Source organism: Grus americana, unplaced genomic scaffold, assembly GCF_028858705.1.
Source record: "Grus americana isolate bGruAme1 unplaced genomic scaffold, bGruAme1.mat scaffold_75, whole genome shotgun sequence".
Taxonomy (NCBI): Eukaryota; Metazoa; Chordata; class Aves; order Gruiformes; family Gruidae; genus Grus; species Grus americana.
Genome location: NW_026561960.1, coordinates 447703 through 469046, shown reverse-complemented (window position 1 = coordinate 469046; position 21344 = coordinate 447703). Strand labels below are relative to the sequence as shown.

General features: G+C 52.4%; 1 protein-coding gene across 1 annotated transcript; it reads left to right on the top strand.

The window, feature by feature from the left end:
• Nucleotides 1-808: 808 nt before the first annotated feature.
• LOC129201004 (electroneutral sodium bicarbonate exchanger 1-like) lies at nt 809-14420 on the top strand. Its single transcript, XM_054812232.1, has 24 exons — nt 809-856; nt 2226-2307; nt 2624-2758; nt 3220-3355; nt 3565-3725; nt 4216-4404; nt 4513-4601; nt 4722-4879; nt 5238-5325; nt 5807-5953; nt 6137-6228; nt 6731-6905; nt 7039-7172; nt 7847-8092; nt 8199-8304; nt 9220-9381; nt 10099-10212; nt 10536-10697; nt 11295-11546; nt 12333-12401; nt 12886-13059; nt 13159-13296; nt 13739-13836; nt 14333-14420. The coding sequence occupies exons 1-24, from the start codon at nt 809-811 to the stop codon at nt 14418-14420; spliced, it is 3243 nt and encodes a 1080-aa protein (XP_054668207.1).
• Nucleotides 14421-21344: the final 6924 nt, after the last annotated feature.

Below are 21344 nucleotides of genomic sequence, written 5' to 3'. Positions count from 1 at the left end.
CCGTGGGAGAGGCTCCATGTAGGAGCAGGGGAACGATGAGAGGAGTCCTCCCCGTGAGGAGGAAGAAGCGGCAGACTCAAAGATTAATTAGAGTTGTACCTTTTTTATCTTTGCTGGATGCCTTCGCAGTTCAGGGGGAGTAAAATGCCACCCCCCACCCCCCCTCATTTGCTGAAACTTTGGCTTTTGTTTGCCTATCACCACGCACTTTCAGTGCTCTGGTTTAAATTCTTTGGTGGCATCTCCGTGTGAGGCTCGCTGCGATTTTGGGGATGCTGTGGTGGCCGGGGAAGGGCGATGGGATGCTCGGAGCATCTCGCCACGGACCCGGAGGTCCCCACTTGTCCCGTTTCCTCCCACGTTTGCTCCTGAAGCTTTAAAACTTAATAATATAAAAGCAGCGGGGGATCTGAGCCGCCCCGTAACGGGTATTTTCCCAAGGGTTTGCGCCTCAGTCGTATGTTGGCAGCTTGTGCTGTGAAACACACCAAAACGCCGCTTATGCCTTTCGCCCCGGCGTTTACACCCCATTTCTCTCCTCCGGGTAGGTTTGGTTCAAAACAGAGCTGGTTTCTCCCCATCCACTAAGTTTTCCAAGCAGGATGAGTTTTGGGGTTGCGTGGCTTTAAATAACCGCCCATGCCCAAGATTCCGATTCCAAGAAACGGTCACTTTTTGTGTACCTGGAGTTGGTACACAGCGGGCGACACTGAGCTCCTCTCGGTGAGGGTTACTGCGGTGTCCTGGGGGGGGTCTAACCCCCCCTTGATTGATCCCCAAAACCCCAAAACCGCTGACCGACGTCAGGATGAGCCAGGACGAGGGTTACAAAATGACGCTGCTGGAAGAGTTACAGGTAGGGGCTCTGCCGAGGGGCCCAACGTCCCCGATGCCCCCCCCACCCCGCCCCAAACGGTTGGAAACCTCTCCCCGAAATCCCGTCGGCATTTCCCCAGAGCGCAGAGGGATGCGGAGGGGGGAGATGCTTTGTGCCGGGGAGGGCTCCCGGCGGCAGGTTCAGCGTCGTTGGTCGGAGTACAGGGGCAAAACGGTTTCTAAGAGAGACGGAGACTTTCCCCGTGTCACCCGCGGGGTGTTTGACTCCCAAACCGCCCCGTGTATTCCCACTCCAACACCCACCTAATGCGCTCGAGCTTGTGATTTCGTTTAAATCGCGATTTTTTTTTTTTTAAAACTGCGATTTTTTTTTGAAACCGCGATTTTTTTCTTTAAACAGTAATTTTTTTTTTAAATTGCAATTTAAAGCGATTTTATTAGCCCTTTCATCCCATACCTTTTCCCGGCTTGGGGTTTGGAGTTTCTTGGGGTTGTTTTTTTTGGGGATTTTTTTTTTTGGCAAAACCAAAGGGGAGCAGGATGCATTTTTGCTAAGAGGGGACGGAGGGTGGCGGAGGCCGTCATCGGAGAGAGGACAGGAAAGCCATGGGCGCGTGATAATCCGGCTGCCGGGTTACGTGGGCGAGTCCCGGGAGCTGGCGGGGAGTTAGCAACAGGTCGGCTCTGAAATTAATACTCGGGGACCAGCAAACTCGTTTCCAGACAGGAGCGTTTCTTCCTCTTGTTCGTTAAATTAACCGGTGCCTTTCCCGAGCATCGCTGCTGCGCGGTGGCAGGTGATGCTGTTCAGTCGAAGCAGGAATTTGGGGGATAAAAAGCAGATTTCACGTTAGTGTTTGCAGGTTAAATCGTAACAAGTTATTTATTCTCTGGCTTTGGGTTTGTTGGTTTTTTTTTTTTTAATTAAGTCTTTGTGATTAATGCATCATCATTAGTACGACGGGCAGCATATGCCAGCGCGGCGTTTGAAGTTTTATTTTAAATTATGGGTTTGGTTCTTTTGGGCTGTTTCCCAGTGCCCGGTGTAGCTCTTGCTTCTTGAATTTCGTCCAACAGCCCTGACAGTTCCCCAAGTTTTCTTGGTGTTTTGCTCTTCTTCAAACTTCGGTTTCAGAAATCGAGCAACTGGGTGCAAATCTCGGAGGGTTTTTTGGGGGTTTTTTTTTGTGTTTGAACGATGCTACGGGCTGTTTTATTGGGTTATGGGAAGAGAAACCTCCTCCAAGTCCGTGCTTTTAGGGCTGTGCCTGGAGGAGGAGGCACGCGGAGGCGTGATGCTCGTGGATTTGGGTGGACGCGGGGGTGGACGATGGCCGGGAGGACGTAAGGGAGCTCTGCGCAACTTTTCCCTTCTCCTTTCTAAACAGGGAGATGACGAAGAGGCAGTGATTGACCAAGGAAGAACGAGCAACGTCGTCAATATTCACTATGAGAAGGAGGAGTTGGAAGGTGAGTCTCTGCTGAGATCCCGGTAGAGGAGCTGCCAGCCCAGCGCCTTTTCCCGTCGCACAAAGTCCCTGCGACGTCCCTTGCTTGGCATTTTAGATGATCGGGAGCCATCACTTGTTGTTGCTCTCTCGTTGCAAAGTTTGAGTAAAATAGGCTTGGGAAAAAAGGGCAGGTCTGTGACGTTCAGGGATCCAGTTAAAAGAAAATTAAGAGAAGTTGGTGTTTCCTCCTGGGGTGGCTGCACTGATTTAATTGCGGCATCTGCGTCAAGCGTCTCCGCGGTATCGAGAACGATGCAAACGCCGCTTTTTCGCAGGCCACCGGACCCTGTACGTGGGCGTGCGGATGCCGCTGGTGAGGCAAAGCCAGCGGCATCACCGTCCCCACAGCCAGAAGCATCGGGAACAGGAACGGGAGAAGGACTCTGCCCCGACGGAGCAGGGCTACCACTGTAAGTCCCGCCGCAGCGTTCACTGAACTCCTCGGGGCTACGTGGGTGCTGGGGTCTTCTGCAAGCAGGTCCCCGTGCCGGTTTGAGTGGCTTGCTGTTCCTCCGAGGGAAAGCGGCATCATTTAGCAGGACCCTCTCTCTTTTCCCAAACTTTCCTGTTTCTTCTCTTTTTTTTTTTTTTTATTTTTAAGACAGTTAAATGCATAAAGGATTTAGGCTCGCCTTCCTCAGAGGGATCCTGGCTTTAAAAATGGAACTGTGGGGAAGGGAAGATGCCCATCCTTATGCAGAGGTGGATTAGATGCTTCTCCTTCTCTGGGGCTCTGTGCAAGCCTGGACAGAGCCAGGGCAGAGGGGCCAGCCCGATGTTTATGGTGCCGATCGATGCCCGCTTTGCCTATGAGCGTGACGGGCCGTATTCGGGCACGGTAACGGGACGGGGCTTTGCCTTCTGCCCCCAGACACTCCGTCCCAGCGAGTGCAGTTCATCCTCGGGACCGAGGAGGACGAGCAGCACGTTCCCCATGACTTGTTCACCGAGCTGGATGAGATCTGCGTGAAAGAGGGTGAAGATGCCGAGTGGAAGGAAACGGCAAGGTAAATCCCCGCTGCCGGCCGTGGTGGGAGAGGAGTCCCCTCGCCGGCAGCGCCCGCGGGCTCTGCTTTCCGCTCTCCGGGACTTTGGCAAAGCTTTTGCAGGTGCCGATGCGAGGAGCCTTCTCTCGCCGCCCTGTAGCTCTGTTAAAGGGGTTGCGGAGCTGAGGCCGTTTCCTCGCAATGGGGCTGATTGCGCCTGATGTCCGCAGGTGGCTGAAGTTTGAGGAGGACGTGGAAGACGGCGGCGAGCGCTGGAGCAAGCCCTACGTGGCCACGCTGTCCTTGCACAGCCTCTCTGAGCTGAGGAGTTGCATCATCAACGGGACGGTGCTGCTGGACATTTGTGCCAACAGCATCGAAGAGATTGCAGGTACCGCGGGCGCCGCGTCTCTGCGGGAACGGCCGAGCTCGGTTTGCCGCGGTGCCCTCTGCTCCCGAATCAAACCCTGCCCCAACGGCGCGTCCTTTTCCAGAAACCCCGCTGTGTTTTTAAGTTGGTTTTGGATGCAGGCTGGGCGTGCAACAGTCACACCAGCTTTTTCTGGTGTGTTTTTTCCATTTTTTTTTTTAAATGTGTAGAGTCATACAGAAAGGCCAGACGGGGCAAGAAAATTGCATTATTTCGAATGGGAAATAATTATCTTAGCAAAGTGATGAATAAGCACTTTGCTCGTGTTTTTTAGCAAAAGAAACTTCTTGCTTTCGCTGCAAAGGCTGAACTGTATTAAAATGTCTTGCTAAGCAAGGCTGGGCCTGTGTCAGGGGATCCTGCGTGGCACAGCCTTCCCCCGGGGGCTTCGGGGCTTGGGACCTGGGGGGGTTTCTGCTCTGACGGCTTCGTTTCCCTTTGCCATCCCCAGATATGATCCTGGGCCCGCAAGACCGGTCCACGGAGTTTGACGAGCACGTGCGGGCAAAAGTTCGAGAAGTCCTACTGAAGAAGCATCACCATCAGAATGAGAAGAAAAGAAACAACCTTCTTCCCATCGTCCGCTCGTTTGCTGATGTGAGCAAGAAGCAGTCAGACCTGCACCTCCTTGACAAGCCAGGTGAGGGTTCCTGCAGGGCTCTGGTCCCATTCGACTTGTCCTGGCAGAGGAGAAGCATCCCAATTGCTCCTTGTCCGTCTTTCTGAGTGTCTTTCTTTTTCCTACCAGCCCAAACACTCACCCCGCATCCTTCTCCTACCACTGCAGAAGCTAAAAATGGGGTGAACCACGAGAGCAACGCGATGGACTTAAGCAAGGTGAGACGCTCGTAGCTATCTTATGCCTTTAGGGCCAGATTTGGTCTTGCAAATTTGGGTGCAGAGTGCTGAGGGCTTTGCTTTTGGGGTATTTGCCTGAATATCGCTTGTTGTGCCTAGGCGCAGCTGCATTTCATGAAGAAAATTCCCACCGGGGCTGAAGCATCCAACATGCTCGTAGGAGAGCTGGATTTCCTTCGCCAGCCCATCGTGGCATTTGTCCGCCTGACCCCGGCTGTCCTCCTCTCGGGCATGACGGAAGTTCCCATCCCAACAAGGTCTGAACGAGAAGCACAAAGATTTTATTTCAAAAAACCCCCACCCAACGAAAGAACATCAAGGTGCATGCATCAGTTTGGCGTCCCAAGGGAACAAGGGCAGGGGGAGCGAGGACATTTCTCCCACTCGCATCCCTTCCCTGCTGTGTCTTTCAAACCCCTTGGCCAATTTTAATGAAAATTGGCCCAAAAATTAAATTTGCCATCGGTTTTGGTGAATTTCAAATTCCTGGCGGAGTCGGTGAGCCTACGTGTCCCCTCTGGAGCTGCGCTTGGGGCTGGGGGCTCCCAGGGATTTCCTTGGGTGTCCTTTGAGCAAGGACACGTTCTTCTCGCTCATTGTGTTTTTCTTGCCCAGGTTCCTGTTTGTTTTGCTTGGACCAGAAGGCAAAGCCCATCAGTACCATGAGATCGGCAGGTCCATGGCTACTATCATGACGGATGAGGTGCGAGAAGAGAGAATTCCGGGTCATTTTTGGTTTTCTTCAGCTCTCTGCAGTAGTGAGGAAGAGGATTTGCTTCCCAACTGCCCACACCTCTCCAGATAGCCCACCCCTCGTTCACACGCCGAAGCAAACGCACGGATTTGTATCACCCCACCTCTTGGAGGTTGAAATCCCACCCGGTGTGCATCCTGCACCTCCCCGGGGTCCCCAGCACCCTGTCCCCAGTGGTGGCGTTGCCAGGGCCAGTGAAACTTCCCCGCTTTGAGCAAAAGGGTATGGTGTGCCATGAGGGATGGGGACCTCGTGGAGGAGATGATTACAAGTACCGTGATGGACAGATTTTTCCATTTGGGGGAATATTTCCTGCCATTACAAGCAGGAAATTTGGGGAAAATGATCTTGCATTTAGCCAGGAGCTTACTGTAGTGCTTAGGACATCGGAGATGGGTTGTCCTCTGAGCAGGTTGTCTCCTGTCAGCAGGTTTTCTGTGACGTTGCCTATAAAGCCGAGAACCGGGCTGACCTCGTGGCCGGCATCGACGAGTTTCTGGATCAGGTCACGGTCTTGCCGCCAGGAGAATGGGATCCATCGATCCGAATCGAGCCCCCGAAAAACGTCCCTTCGCAGGTGGGTGCTGCGGCGGAGGGAGGCGCGAGGGGGACGGGCAGGACAGCGGCCGGCCGGCCGGGGATGCTGTTCTGGGACCCAGATTCACCAGGTCCCAGTTTGACGCAGTCACATACCCAGACCAGAAGCCCAACAAGCCAGTGGTTACGAATCCATAGCTTTGGCTTATTTCCTTTTTAACAGGGAAAAAGGAAGATGCCAGGAGCTCTCGATGACAGTGCTTCTCACAGCAAGCCAGAGAAACACAGTGGTCCTGAACTGGAGCGCACGGGAAGGTGTGAGCTTTAATAGTTTGTGGGGTTTGTTGTTTGTTTTTTTTTTTTCTCTTTGCCTCTAGAATCGGAGCGTGCACCTTCCCTTGTAGCAGTTTTCTGGGGTTAGTTGGTTCAGTGAAGGGGCTTCACATTACCAGCTCGGTCCCCTGGGCTGGGCAGGTGAGATCTGGGCAGCTGGGCTCAGCCACAGCACCACTGCAGACAGATTTTCTTGATTTGGGGTGGAAGCAGCTGTGTAAATACCTCCAGGGAGAGCTCTGCTGCTTCTCCAAGCAAGGGACAGTTGCAGTAAGAGGGGATGGGCTTTCAGGTTTGGTCCTTTTTCTTTTTGTTGGAGGGGTTTTTTGTGCTTGCTTGGTTTCTGCCGGGTATAAAACGGCCGAAGGAGACTGCTGCTGGTTAGCAATGAAGGTTACTGTCTGCTTGGGCTTGTCCTTCTGCAGCAAAAACCCCTCTGTGTGGTCTTGCAGGGAAACAGTCTATTTGTTTTTCCTTCCTCCAGGCTCTTTGGAGGTTTGATCCTGGACGTGAAGCGCAAAGCCCCGTGGTTCTGGAGCGACTTTCGGGATGGTCTGAGCCTGCAGTGTCTGGCGTCCTTCCTCTTCCTCTTCTGTGCCTGCATGTCCCCTGTCATCACCTTCGGGGGACTGCTGGGGGAGGCGACCGACGGCCACATCGTGAGCACCTCTCTTGGGTGGCGTGGGGGAGCGCAAAACTCATGCAAAATCTTCGCTGCAGTGAATTTGCTTTGGGTTTTTTCTTCTTTTTCCCATTGATTTATTTCCTCGCCGCTGCCTCTTCCCTGGACAGAGTGCCATGGAGTCACTGCTGGGCGCATCCATGACCGGCGTGGTGTATTCCCTCTTTGCTGGCCAACCTCTCACCATCCTCGGCAGCACTGGACCCGTCCTCGTGTTCGAAAAGATCCTCTACAAATTCTGCAAGTAAGGCCGGCTGCCGCGGCCGAGTGCCGCGAGAGCCTTCAGGAGGCACTGGTGGAGAAAAGATGTTTTTCTTGTCTTTTTCTCAGTGAGAGTTGTTAGATTTCAGTTGTTTTCTGTGTCGCAGACGTTGCACGCTGCTGCTTTAGTATGTGATGGTGCAAGAGCCCTTGGTCTCTGAAGGATGGATGAGGTTGTTTGGGGGTTTTAGGGTTAAAATGAAGCAGGAAGAGGAGAAGCCATAAGGATGGGGATCCTTGTGTTGTGATGAGTTTGATGTGAGATGAGACACCCTGATTGCAATTCAATTTATTCTTCAGCCCCAGCTTGCTGGTAGCAGGTGACTGGGTGCAAAATCAGCCGGGGTTTTGGTGTTAGGGCATGGGGGTGATGTGGGAGGACACCACCTTCCACAAAGGGCCCTGACCTCAATTAGCCTCCAAGGCCTTAACACAAGCTAATTGTTAAATAACAATCATGAAATAATTGGCCTCTCCTCCTGCAGGTCCGCACCCTGCACCGCAGCCCCAAGGCTGTCTGTAGTAGGACATGGAAAGTGCATTTACCACCTGCAGCCTTGACGTGCTCCTAAATTGCTCGTGATTTTCCCCGAAGGAAGGCACGGCTCGGCGCCTCTTCCTGGCCTTTCCAGCCTTTGTTTGATTTTGGTTTCCCAGGGAGTACGCGCTCTCCTATCTCTCTCTGCGGGCCTGCATCGGGCTGTGGACTGCCTTCTTCTGCATAGTGCTGGTGGCCACCGACGCCAGCTGTTTGGTGTGCTACATCACCCGCTTCACCGAAGAAGCCTTCGCCTCCCTCATCTGCATCATCTTCATCTACGAGGCTCTGGAGAAGCTGAGTCACCTGCGAGAGACCTACCCTGTGCACATGCACAGCAAACTCGACTTCCTCACCGTCTACTAGTGAGTTTTTTTTTTCCTCCTAAAAGGCTGCTGCCCCTTGGCAGGAGCTCAGGGCTGCACCTCCATTGCCTTTCCCTCACCCTCGTCTTGGCTTTTCTCCTCCCAGCTGTAAGTGTGAGGCACCAAGCCATCCCAGCAAGGCAACCCTGCGTTTCTGGGAGAGCAACGAGATCAACGTGTCTGGCATCGCCTGGGAAAACCTCACGGTGACTGTAAGTGCCCCAAGCCACTACTTCCGCGGCCGCGGGGTCCAGGGGCGTTCACATTTTGCAAAAGTCAGAGCCCTTCGGGTGATGAGGGGCTTCAGACTGTGCTAGTGCTGCTCTGCAAAGGCATTCTTTAAATCTAACGTGTGGTTTTAACCCGCTTGGTCCTGGGAAGGAGAGTCCACCTTGTCCCCCCAACATCGTGGGTAATAACTGTCCTCCTTGACCCTGTCGCAGGACAATTTTTCTGACCAGGAGCAAGGTTAAGTGGGTGGTTTGATTCTTGTAGAAGTTGGAGGACTTAAGTTCCTGCTTGAAGGTAGTCCTTAGCTTCCTTACTTGGTTCCTAAGAACTCCAGTCCTTGCTTGCTTACTCAGCACTGTCTGTAGGTCCATGCATAAATTTGCACGTCTGAGCAGCCTCTCGGGCTGCTGTTGCTGGAAGCAAAGCCCAGGCATAGGATGGGAGGCTCTTCAGGACATCTTCATCCCCTCTTGGCCGTGTCCTGGGAGCCCTTCGCTGGGAAGGGACGATTCGTCTCTTCTCCTTGCCTTCCGCGGCTGTCTTAGCCCTCCTTCCCTGCTCCCTCTTTCTCTATCCCCAAGAACTTCCAGTGTTTCCTTCCCCTCTTGGCGTCTTCTTCAGCCACGGTTGCCTGCCATTCGAGCGGAGGATGTGCCATGGGTCTGTGATATGGTGTCCCATCACATCTCGCCTCTCCGCTCTCCTCTGTGCGGTTCGATGTGTCACTTGTTCAGCTGCTGCTCATTCAATATAAATCTCCGTCAGCAGCAGCAGCAGCAGCAGCAGCAGTTACAAGGTCATGGATCTTGGACCAAGATCCTCAAAAGCCCCGAGTTATCCCAGGTTTCCTTGCCGCACGTGCACTACCTTTGTGTCCTGACGCTCTGTTTCTCCAGGAATGTCGGTATTTGCATGGAGAGTTTCACGGACCTGCCTGTGGACGCAATGGCCCCTACGCGCCTAATGTCCTCTTCTGGTGCTGCATCCTCTTCTTCTCCACCTTTGTCCTGTCGAGCTTCTTGAAGAAGTTTAAAAGCAGCCGTTACTTCCCAACCAGAGTAGGTAGAAGATGGTGGCCGGCAGCAGTCTCCACACTCATTTCCCAAAATGGCTTTCCCGGAGCGCTAAGCAGTATTTGCCACCGCTTGGTCAAGCTGGGAAACATTGACCTTGAAGGCCAAACTCTCCAGCAGCTTGGATGTCCCTCCCTCGTTTCCATGAGTGCTAAACGACCGTGGCGTTTCCCACCTGCCTCGCGACCTGCCCCCGAGCGATATTTTGCTCAGGCAGTGGGAAAAGAGGTCTTCCAAAGTTGTGGGGGTTTATTTGCCTTTTTTTTTTTTTTTTTTTTTAACCTTCTGTGCATTATGCTCAAGGGGAAAGTTGGTTCAAATGAGGAGCTGCCATAGGAAAAGACACTTTTTCTTCCTTTTGAGGAACATACGATGCCTCAGTACGCCTTATTCCCATTTTAGCTGTGAGCGTGGCTGCAGTGGCAGCCATCTGCTTCCTTATTTTTTAATTTTTTTTTTTACTTAAGGTTTGAATTCAAACAACCCTCTTCCACCTAATTAAACTCTTTTTTTTTCTTGTCTGACACCAGCTCTCACAGAGACAAGCACAGCAACAGTAGCTAACCAAGGGATTTGGCTGCATGTCCTCAGAGTGGTGGGATTTTGTTAACCAGCCTTAATGTTGTTGATGTCTCTCATTTTTCCATCTCATGTTGTGGCCCCCTTTGCGATGCCCCTTTCAGCTCTGGTTTCTTGCCCCAGGTGCGGTCCACAATAAGTGACTTTGCTGTTTTCCTCACCATCGTCATCATGGTGCTCACTGACTTCATGACTGGGATCCCGTCACCGAAGCTCCACATCCCCCATACGTTCAAGGTAGGGGGGGTGTTGTGGCACGGAGCGGGTTTCACCGGGGCAGGACAGGGCTGAGTCTGGAGGAGATGCTGGTGGTGTGACCATCTCCTCCTCCACCTCCAAGTGCATCGTTTCCTCCTGGAAATGAGAAGACAGCCCCAAAACTAGGTACCTGCAGGAGAAATAGCTACAGGTGCTTGCAAAGAGGATGCTGGCACTGCTGAGCCCCGGGGTGACGTGAAACCAGGGCTGGGAGATGCTGTGACACGGGGATGGAGGGGAAAATCCAAGCCGGTGAAGTAGCTGGGCTGGGAGACGAGGCTGATGTGTGTGCTTTGTTGCAGCCTACCAGAGACGACCGCGGGTGGTTCATCAACCCCATAGGACCCAACCCTTGGTGGACGGTGGTGGCTGCGCTCATCCCAGCTCTGCTTTGCACCATCTTGATATTCATGGACCAGCAGATCACGGCTCTTATCGTGAACAGGAAGGAGCACAGGCTGAGGGTAAGGGGCTGCAGGAGACAACCCCATCCGCAACCCGCTCTGGGCTGCAGGTACGGGGAGAAGCTCCAATTCCAAATGCCTTGTGAAGGCATTGGTTTGGAACAACGTCAGGCAGCGTGGCAAGATGGTCTCCTGGCTTAATGATGACACAGGGAGCAAACGACAACAGGGGAGTTCAGATGAGCAATCTTTCGGAGGAGCATATTAAGCTTAGAGCGTTGTAGAAGCGCGCTTTTGTTTTAAAATGTCAGCAGCAGCTGGGGAACGAATCATTTTGATGTGCTGCCAGGCATAACTGAGAGTCATATCTTACTCGCAAGTGGTAGAAATGTCTTTATGAATGAAAAATAGTAAGGTGGGTTTTTTTTGTTGAGAAGTAGATACAAACTCCCCAAATCCACTTTGTCTGAACTGCTGCCGGATTGTCATGCAAGGTGCTTGCGCAAAGACTGGATACATCCTTATTTGTTTCCAGTTCGTGTTTTAAATTTTCAAGACGTCGACTTGAGCTCAGACAGGGTTGTTTGGGTCTGACTTGCGACGTTGTCCTTGCTCTTGTCCCGTGAGATGCTCTGTTTCTTGTTTCGCTCCGCGCAGAAAGGATGCGGGTACCACCTGGACCTCTTCATGGTGGCCGTGATGCTGGGGGTGTGCTCCGTGATGGGGCTGCCGTGGTTTGTGGCTGCGACCGTCCTGTCCATCACCCACGTGAATAGCCTCAAAGTAGAGTCTGGCTGCTCAGCTCCAGGAGAACAGCCCAAGTTTCTGGGGATACGAGAGCAGAGAGTCACTGGCTTGATGATCTTTGTGCTCATGGGCTGCTCAGTCTTCTTCACTTCGGTGTTAAAGGTAAGAGGAAAATGGAAACCACCCAACAACCGCGAGCTTTTTGGAGGTTATGCAAAACTAGTCCCCTTTCTCCAGGCCTGAGTAGCTGTGGAGCAGAGGAGGAGGTGATCCCAAACCTTGGGGCTCGATCCGTGGTGGGAACCACCCTCGGTTGCACTTTCCAGCCCTTCAGACCCCAGTTTGGCACGCTCGAGCCAAGCGAGCAAGCCAACTGCTTGGATTTTCAGATGTCTTTCAGGCCCACCCGTGTTTATGGGTTACGATGAAGCGTATTTAGAGCAGTACCTCTGCTCTTTCAACCAGGCAGCATGTTATCGGTTGCAATTTGTTCCCCCAGATGCCTCGGAACAGCCGTTCCCAGTAGCTAAACGCGCTGAAATCGTCCCCGTGGGCTTCCTTGCGTGTTCCTCCCACAAAGTAATCTCATCTCTAGGCTCACAGGAGGCACGCTGCTCTTGCGTGTTGCCACAAGAACACGTACAAATGTTTTTCTACCGTCGCAGAACGCGGCATATGGTAGCATGGGCGAAATCACCTATTTTCCTCCAACCTTTCTGGAAAACAGGATTATTCTGATGAAGTGTAACTCAAAAGCTCAGCCTAAAGCAGAGCATTAAATCATTCGCACGCACAAAATCTCTGATGGTTAAAATGCGACACTTCTCTAACCCTCTGGAAGCTGGAAGGCTTTAGGCAATTTTAGGCAGGGACTGTAGAAGAGAGCGGTAATACTGAAAATGCAATTTGAAAACAAGAATGCACTAATTTCTGTATTTATTTTTGGAGTTTATACCAATGCCTGTGCTTTATGGCGTCTTTCTCTACATGGGTGTGTCGTCGCTCAGAGGAATTCAGGTACGGCCTCTTTTACAGCGTGTTGGGTCCCTGGTATTTCATCTCTATAGAAGCAGGTAAAAAAAGCAGTGGCATGGGGGGAAAAACCCCTCTCCGAAAGCAAGCGATCAAAATATTTTGTGTAAGAAAAAGATTGGAGGAGGCACAGGAGGTGTATAGGGCCGGGAGGACCGGGCAAGTTCAGGGCAGGTTACAGGAAAATGGGGGAATTCAGCGCGAAGGGAAGGCGATTTCTGTGGCTGGTGGAAATCCTTGCTGGGGGATTCAGCGTGCTGAGAAACGCTGAGAACAGAATAACGGGGAATAATTGCAGTTCGGTGGGCAGCTCTCGCGGGCAAGCCGGTTTATAGATGGAGCGGAGGGAAAATTGGGTGCTGCTCGCAGAGGAACGCGGTGGGATCCAGGATTTCTCATTGCAAGTGAGATCCTGAACACTCCCTCCGCGTCTCCCCGGGGCCAGAAACTTCTCACTGTTATTTTACAGTTCTTCGATCGCTTGAAGCTGTTTGGGATGCCGGCGAAACACCAGCCGGATTTCATCTACCTGCGGCACGTCCCCTTGCGAAAGGTGCATTGCTTCACCATGATCCAGCTGATCTGCCTCGTCCTGCTCTGGGCCATCAAGGTGTCGCGTGCCGCCATCATCTTCCCCATGATGGTAAGAGCCGGTGCTGCTCGGCGTCGGGGTGTTTGTAGCGTCGGAGCGAGCTGTGGCATCATCTCTGACCTCGCTGCACCTTCCCTCTTATTCGTGAAGGTTTTGGCTCTCGTTTTTGTCCGGAAAGTGATGGATTTCTGCTTCTCGAAGCGAGAGCTCAGCTTTCTGGATGACCTTATGCCAGAAAGCAAGCAGAAGAAGTTGGACGATGCCAAAAATGAAGCCAAAGAAGAAGAGGTGAAGCTTGCTGGGTGCTCGGGGCCGGGCGTCTCCCTCGGGCTGTGAGATTGCCTCTTTCTGCCACAGCTCGTCTTTAAATGTCGGGGCAAGATCAGAACTAAACAGAAACAGATCCTAATAGCCTGGATCACACATCGTAACCTTTTATCCTAAATTAGCAGTGAGCTTAACACTTGACTAGAGGTATAATTTTAAAAATGAGTCCTATAATAAAGATTATTATTATTATTATTATTAATACTATGGAAAGGTTTACTCATAATAGCGTTTTTTAATCCCCCCAAAGTATTTGGAGTGAAAGGTCTTCACCCTGCTGCACTAATAGCTAAAGCTGCCGCAGGTCAGGAGGAGAGGACAGCGTGCAACGTCTTTACTGGGTGCTGAGTTTATCTCCGCTTTGATTAAAGACCGAGAACTTGATTTGTCCCTTTTCCGTCAGGAGTCCCAGAAGGTGATGGAAGCTGCTGCTGCAAATTGGGTTCAACTGAAAGTGGGGAAGACCAGCGACTTGGATATCCCACAGCAAAGCAGCGACAGGTAAAGTGCCACCAAGCGCCAGGACCCCTGGCAAGATTCGTTTGAAGGTGTTTGGCACCGTCTTTATCGAGCGTCCCTCGGTAAAGCGGTCCGCTCGGCGGGAAAATCAAATTTCTGGGCAGGGCTGCCGGAGGCGATGGCGGGGCTCTGCCCCTGCGCAGAGCGGCTGCACAACTCCCATTTAACCCCCAAAACTTGCATCATCAGTGACTTTAGGGTAGCAGGAGATCCTCATATTTAAGAAAGAGGTGGTGTAGGCACGACCTGTAGCAGCAGTGGCTTAGGAGCCCGCTCCAGGGCTAAACGCCAGCAAGAGCCTTTGCCTGGAGCTGTTGTTCTACAGGCTTGCCTCCCGAAACTCCTCATCCAGCAAAACCTCCGGTGCTTACGCTGAGCTTTGGTTCCCCGGGCCCCCCTGGTCCTCTTGCTGGTGCTAACGCACTTGGCGGCAGCAGTTCCCGTAATCACGGATTGCGATGTAAAATATTTATTGCAGGACCGATCCTTCCGAGATTAATATCTGGGATGAAATGTCGAAAACGACCGTGTGGAAGACTCTCCCTATGAACACAGAAACAGTCTGAATTTGGGGAGGAAAAAGGTAAAGGACCGCATGCGAGCGTGACGAGACGCGCGCGTACGGTTTTCCCGTGCTTCGTCCGGCAATGCTGAGCAAACGAGCAGCGGCGAGGACGGTGGCACGCCAGCCAGCTCCTCTCTGCCGCGGTGGTCCCACGAACGGGGCTCAAACCCCATCTTCCACTGATGATGCTCTCCCTTTTTTTTTTTTTTTCATTCTTCCCCCTCCCCAGTTTTCATGTTTAGGAATCTTGACTTTGAAGGAGAGGAGCGAGAACGTGACTCAGGGATGTGCCAACGCGGACACAGGGAGAAACTGCTTTTTTTTTTTCCAGTTGGAGGATTCCCATTAAAGCCATGCAGACGTCTTCAGTTATCCTTGGTGTGCTTCAGGCATTCAGTATCTCTAGACCAGCAAACTGAGGTGCACATCACGGTCAATGGGAGTTCGGTGTTGTTGAGCCTCCGGGCGTACGTGCGTGTGTTTGTTGCGGTTGCGTAGTGGTAGAGGGACTGCTACCGCTTTATCATTCAGTGCTATTTTTTTAATACCCAATTCCTCCTCTCCTTTCTCTTTTTTTTTTCCAAATATAAACTCATGTTTATGTTCCAAATAGTTTACTGTTATACTTGACGCCTTCTCCGTTTTCTTCTTTATCACGGCCGGGTTTTTGGTCTGGTTTGGGGTCCAGGCTTTCGTTCACTCCTACGTCCCTTACAGGTAGGAGAGGGATGTCCTGCCTGGCGGGGCAGCCTAAGGAGCGTCCGAGCAGTTGGGCTAAGGCGAAGGAAAAGCGTTTGCTCCCTGCCCTCCAGTTTTACAGCATTTTACTTTATTTTAATTTTCATTTTTATTTTCTTTTTATTTTCTTTTTGACTTTTATTTTTCTTTTATTTTAATTTTTTTTTATTTTTATTTTATTTTAATTTTATTTTTATTGTATTTATTTTCTTTTCCTTTGGCTCTGCCATCAGCCTGGAAGCTGCAAAATGCAGAAATGCCCCTTTCTTGTCCCCTGGCCGTAAACCGAATATAAGGGACCACTTAAAATCGAATACTTTGAATACAGCGTATGGTTTTGGGAAAGGCCAGGTGAGACCTGGGGCTCTGCGTCCCTGGGCTGCCCCCCCGTTGTTCCTCCGCTTTCCTTCCTTTTACCTCCCTGGGACTCTAGGGGTTGGTTGTTTTGTTTTTTCTTTTTTCAGCCCTGTCCTTGCAAAGTCTTTTCTCTCGCAGGGTGGGACGAGCTGGGAGGAAAGCGGGAAGCTGCCTTCTCCTCCTCCCTCTCCCTGCCGCTTTGCAGGAACAAGCTGTTCAGCAGAGACGGTTCTCGTGCCCCCTTCACGTTTTGGGGGGGTCCTTGGGCTGCGGCGTCACCCCAGGCACATGCGGTCGAGTCGGGTGGCCCTGGAGCCTGGGAGGAGAGGACAACCCAGAAGAAAAGGTCCCCTTGCAGCCCTGCACCTTGCTGGGGGCTCAGCACCTGCTCCAGGCTCTTGGCGGCTGCGGCCGCTGCCCCGCGCCCAGCTGGGACGGGCGCACGAACCCTCCTGCCATCGGCTTCTCCCATCCGCCGCGGGAACCGTTTTGTGCATCAAACCGACCCAAAGTGACGTGCGGGTGGGGAAAAGAAAATGTGAAATGGCTCTGTAAGGGTGAGAGCGGCACATCACCGAGCAGGGCCAAAATCGGACGCTTTTACGGGATGGGGCTTTGCAAACCGTAGTTTGACGGTTGCCGGCACGGCGGGGTGACCGGTGGAGGGGGAGGAAACTGGTTTAGCTCTTCAAAAAGGAGGGGAGGCCAAAAAAAAAAAGGGGGGTGTGTGTGCTTGGAGGAAGGGAAAGGTGCAAAGCCTGGGTTTTCTCGCTGCTCTTCCTCCGTGCACCTCCCGTCCACGCTGCCTTCCTGTGCTGCTCCCCCGTGCCGTCCCTCCCTCCCCAGGGAGAAAAGGTCGCAGTGGGGGAGAGCCCTGAGCTCTCCACCAGTTGGAAAATAAACTTGAATTCCCGTGGAGGTAGAAGCGTTAAGCCGGTGACGGGCATGGGCGTGGAGCTGGGCGGTTGTGGTACCAGTCCCCTTGCTGCCCTGTCCCTAAATGAAATTATTTGGCTTCTCGTAGCGGCCAGTTTTTCTTTTGTCCTTGTTCTTTTCCGTAAGAGGAGAGCGCAGGGCTGGACTCGGCTCCCTCCTGGCAGGGGCCGGAGGCTGGGATTGTTCCCTGCGCGTGCCTGGCGTCTCTTCGGCTCGGAAAGAAAGAAAAGACAGAAACCCACCCGGGAAGGAAAACGGGGCCGGGCTGAACGAAGAGCTCCCCAGATCTCCCGGGAGCCCCTTCGAAAGAAGTTTCCTAAAATGTAGGTGCATGGAAATCCCTAAGGGGGGAAAAAAGATGTAAAAAGGTAATAAATAAGGTGCTGGCACTTTTTCTTTTTTTAAATTTTATTTCATTTTTTCCCCCCATGTGCTACATTTAGAAATACAGACACTATTTTTTCATTTTGGAGATGCTGAAATATATTTATTTTATGGTAAGAGATGCTCTAGTTTGGAAATGCTCCGTGTTGTAAATAAAACTGAGCGGGGGAGGGGGTTGGAATCCATCAAGCAAATCTGTGTTATTTATCACTTTGAATCTTTGTGTGTTTTGGTTTTTTTTGTTTTGTTTTAATTATTCTTTGATTGATTTTGGGTTCCTTCTGTAAAACTCAAATAATATAAATCTGTGTCGCCGTCTCGTGGGTCCCGTGCGTGAAGGGTTGATGTTGGCTGACGGGTCCACCCGCCTGAGCCGTGTCTGTCTGATTTTTCTCTTGTCACCCATTGAACGTAATGGGAAAAGAATGTAATAAAAGTCTCGTGTGTCTTGCTGTGCCACTCCCGAGTCTTTTAAAGGGAGGAGAGGAGTTGGAGGCATCTTTGGAGCTTTTTAAGGGGGGGTTTGGAGTGGGCAGCGCTGATTTGGGGGAAATCCATCTCCCTGGGATGTTGGGTCAGGAACCAACCGATTGGGGAAAGAGTTGAAATCAGTGGGTTTGGGGTTTTATTGATTTATGTAATTTAAAAAAAAAAATTCTTTTAATTTCTCTATGCAAGTGATGGCAATGAGCTCTGTGTTGCAGGAGGGAGGCGACAGCAGCATCACCCATGTCACCTCTGCCAGACCGGGGGTGTGCGGGGAGTTCAGAAATGGGACTTGGGGGGGTGAAGGTGTTGGTACAGGAGAGAAGTCACCCCATCCAGAGTGAGCAGATCCTCCCCCCTGCCTATTTTGGCTTTTTTTTGGACCATTTGCAACACAATTAATTACCATTCAATCCAAAGGTTCTAGTTATCTTCCTTTTTTTTTTTTTTTTTTTTTTTTAATTTCTTTCCAAATCCCTTCTGGCACAGGTCTGTGGGGTCAGGCAGGTTCATCCCGATCACCCTTTTACCTAAAACTCGAGGAATTGAGAGAAAAATGGGGCACTTGAGCCAAGCCGGGGATCGGAGCCCGGTGCCTCAAAATCCCCCGGGACCAGCGGCGCGCGGGATCCCGATGGGATGCTCGGAAGCATTGGAGACGTCACCAACCGGCTGCCGGATTTAACAAAGGTTTTATTACGGTTTAGGGAAAGCCGCAGGATCTACAGCGCCCTCGGAGCTGTTAGAGAGAAAATGAAGCCGGAGAAATGCAGGTTTGAAGGGAAGGCTGATCCGCGGGTGCAAATTTTCGGAGGAGGTGACTGGGAAACACCGAAGGGATTGATTGATGCGGCTGCGTGTGATGGATAAATCCTTCCCGTGGAGCATCCCATCGCTGGCAGTGATGGACGGGTGCAACTATCCCCAGGCTGATGCTGCTGGAAAGCTGATGTTGCCGTTTAATTGTACCTTCAAAATAAAAAGCAAACAACCACCAAACAGTTTCACGGACTAGAAACTCCCCCTAACATCAGTTTAGGAGCTTGGGAACAGCGGATTTTCTCGTTCGCAAAGGAGCAAATGCTTTGCTTCGACGAGACCGCAACGTGGTAATATCCCCTGTAAATGCAAACGATCCCGCCGCGTTGAGACTGAAATGAAATGCAAAACGTCAGCACGGAGCACGGCAAGAACAAAACAGCCTCTTCCCATCGTAAATTATCAACTCTCCCCCAAAGCAGCTTAATTTTCCTTGTTTTATTTTATTACGAGTAAACACCAGAGAAGCCCCGTGAGCCAGCAAAAATGAGAAGCAGCGTCAGGCGTAGGAAGCCAGACTCTGACTTTGCACCACACCCGCTGATTTGTGGCTACGTTTTGAAATGATTCCTTTATTTGTTTTTAATGGGCCACGTCTGCTGTTTGGGCTGACTTACGTGAGCGGTGGGAACACGGCCGGGAAGGGGACGCCACGGGGCTCCTCCTTCGGGGACCTCTTTGCGGAGCTGCCGAATATAAGAAAACAGGTGGAGAGAAAACTTCTAAAACTGCGTTATCGACTGGGATCGTGGCGTGGTGGGAGGTTATTTCCCAGCGTGGTCCCCTTCCCCTCTCCTCTTTTTACCTGTACCGCTTGGTGTTGATGAGCCAGTGCACAAAGTCCTTGGCCTTCATCTTGTCCAGGTAGCGGGTGAAGTCGCTGGTGAAGGTGCCTTCCGAGTGTCGCTTGATGTTGGAGGCGAAGCTTTGGGCGCTTTGGGATTCGTACGACTGCCATCCGCTCGGGAGAGAAGGATGGGGGAAGAAAATGTGGTTTAATGCACATGGTGGCATCCTGCATTCTCCCTGCGGGAGGTGCCCAGAGTGGGGGGTGTGTCCTGTAAAGTACTTTACTGTGTGCAGCATCCTCCAGAAAAGCTCTAATAATAAAGAAAAATAATTTGCAGCCTCGGGAGGGTCTGCCAAGCCAGGCCAGGGTTGTCCCCGCCATCATATATACGCACTATCCTATCCCATATTATTTGCCCTACTCCTTGCTCGGCTGTGGTGGGTTCATGCCTGGGAGGGAGGGAGGGAGGGAGGGAGCGTGGTGCCGCCCCGAGGTTTAGATCAACCTCCTCCAGCTCCAGGACAGAGAGCTGACATTGGGGTCCCCCCCTTCCACAAATTCCCCCCGGCAGAAGATCCCCAAAGGATTTTCCTCCCACACAGCTGCCGGCATGGAGCGGGGCTCAGCACCCAGCCCAAATGTGTTGGGTTTGTGTGGCAAGGTTTTGGTAGCAGGGGGGGGCTACAGGGGTGGCATCTGTGAGAAGCTGCCAGAAGCTTCCCCTGTGTCTGACAGAGCCAATGGCAGCCGGCTCCAAGATGGACCCGCCCCTGGCCAAGGCCGAGCCAATCAGCGCCTCTGTGAGAACATATTTAAGAAGGAAAAAAAACCAGTTAGAGAGAGCTTTTGCAGCGGGAGAGAGGAGTGAGAAGCTGTAAGAAACTCTGCAGACACCCAGGTCAGTGCAGAAGGAGGGGCAGGAGGTGCTCCAGGCACCGGAGCAGAGATCCCCCTGCAGCCCGTGGTGAAGGCCATGGTGAAGCAGGCTGTCCCCCTGCAGCCCATGGAGGAAGGATGAGGGGGTGCAGAGATTCCCCCTGCAGCCCATGGAGGAAGGATGAGGGGGTGCAGAGATTCCCCCTGCAGCCCATGGAGGAAGGATGAGGGGGTGCAGAGATTCCACCTGCAGCCCGTGGAGGAAGGATGAGGGGGTGCAGAGATTCCCCCTGCAGCCCGTGGAGGACCCCACGCCAGAGCAGGTGGAGGGACCTGAAGGAGGCCGTGGCCCGTGGGAAGCCCACACTGGATCAAGTTGCTGGCAGGACCTGTGGACCCATGGAGAGAGGAGCCCACGCCGGAGCAGGTTTGCTGGCAGGACTTGTGACCCTGTGGGGGACCCACGCTGGAGCAGTTTGCTCCTGAAGGTCTGCACCCCGTGGGAGAGACCACGCTGGAGCAGTTCGTGAAGGACTGTAGCCCGTGGGAGAGGCTCCATGTAGGAGCAGGGGAACGATGAGAGGAGTCCTCCCCGTGAGGAGGAAGAAGCGGCAGACTCAAAGATTAATTAGAGTTGTACATTTTTTATCTTTGCTGGATGCCTTAGCACTTCAGGGGGAGTAAAATGCCACCCCCCACCCCCCCCCTCATTTGCTGAAACTTTGGCTTTTGTTTGCCTATCACCACGCACTTTCAGTGCTCTGGTTTAAATTCTTTGGTGGCATCTCCGTGTGAGGCTCGCTGCGATTTTGGGGATGCTGTGGTGGCCGGGGAAGGGCGATGAGATGCTCGGAGCATCTCGCCACGGACCCGGAGGTCCCCACTTGTCCCGTTTCCTCCTACGTTTCCTCCTGAAGCTTTAAAACTTAATAATATAAAAGCAGCGGGGGATCTGAGCCGCCCCGTAACGGGTATTTTCCCAAGGGTTTGCGCCTCAGTCGTATGTTGGCAGCTTGTGCTGTGAAACACACCAAAACGCCGCTTATGCCTTTCGCCCCGGCGTTTACACCCCATTTCTCTCCTCCGGGTAGGTTTGGTTCAAAACAGAGCTGGTTTCTCCCCATCCACTAAGTTTTCCAAGCAGGATGAGTTTTGGGGTTGCGTGGCTTTAAATAACCGCCCATGCCCAAGATTCCGATTCCAAGAAACGGTCACTTTTTGTGTACCTGGAGTTGGTACACAGCGGGCGACACTGAGCTCCTCTCGGTGAGGGTTACTGCGGTGTCCTGGGGGGGGTCTAACCCCCCTTGATTGATCCCCAAAACCCCAAAACCGCTGACCGACGTCAGGATGAGCCAGGACGAGGGTTACAAAATGACGCTGCTGGAAGAGTTACAGGTAGGGGCTCTGCCGAGGGGCCCAACGTCCCCGATGGCCCCCCCACCCCGCCCCAAACGGTTGGAAACCTCTCCCCGAAATCCCGTCGGCATTTCCCCGGAGCGCAGAGGGATGCGGAGGGGGGAGATGCTTTGTGCCGGG

Coding starts and splice junctions, on each gene's coding strand:
- LOC129201004 (XM_054812232.1), top strand. CDS start 809: ATGAGCCAGGACGAGGGTTACAAAATGACGCTGCTGGAAGAGTTACAG. Junction 6,906..7,038: donor AGGCGACCGACGGCCACATC/GTGAGCACCTCT, acceptor TTCCCTGGACAG/AGTGCCATGGAGTCACTGCT. Junction 10,213..10,535: donor ACATCCCCCATACGTTCAAG/GTAGGGGGGGTG, acceptor GCTTTGTTGCAG/CCTACCAGAGACGACCGCGG.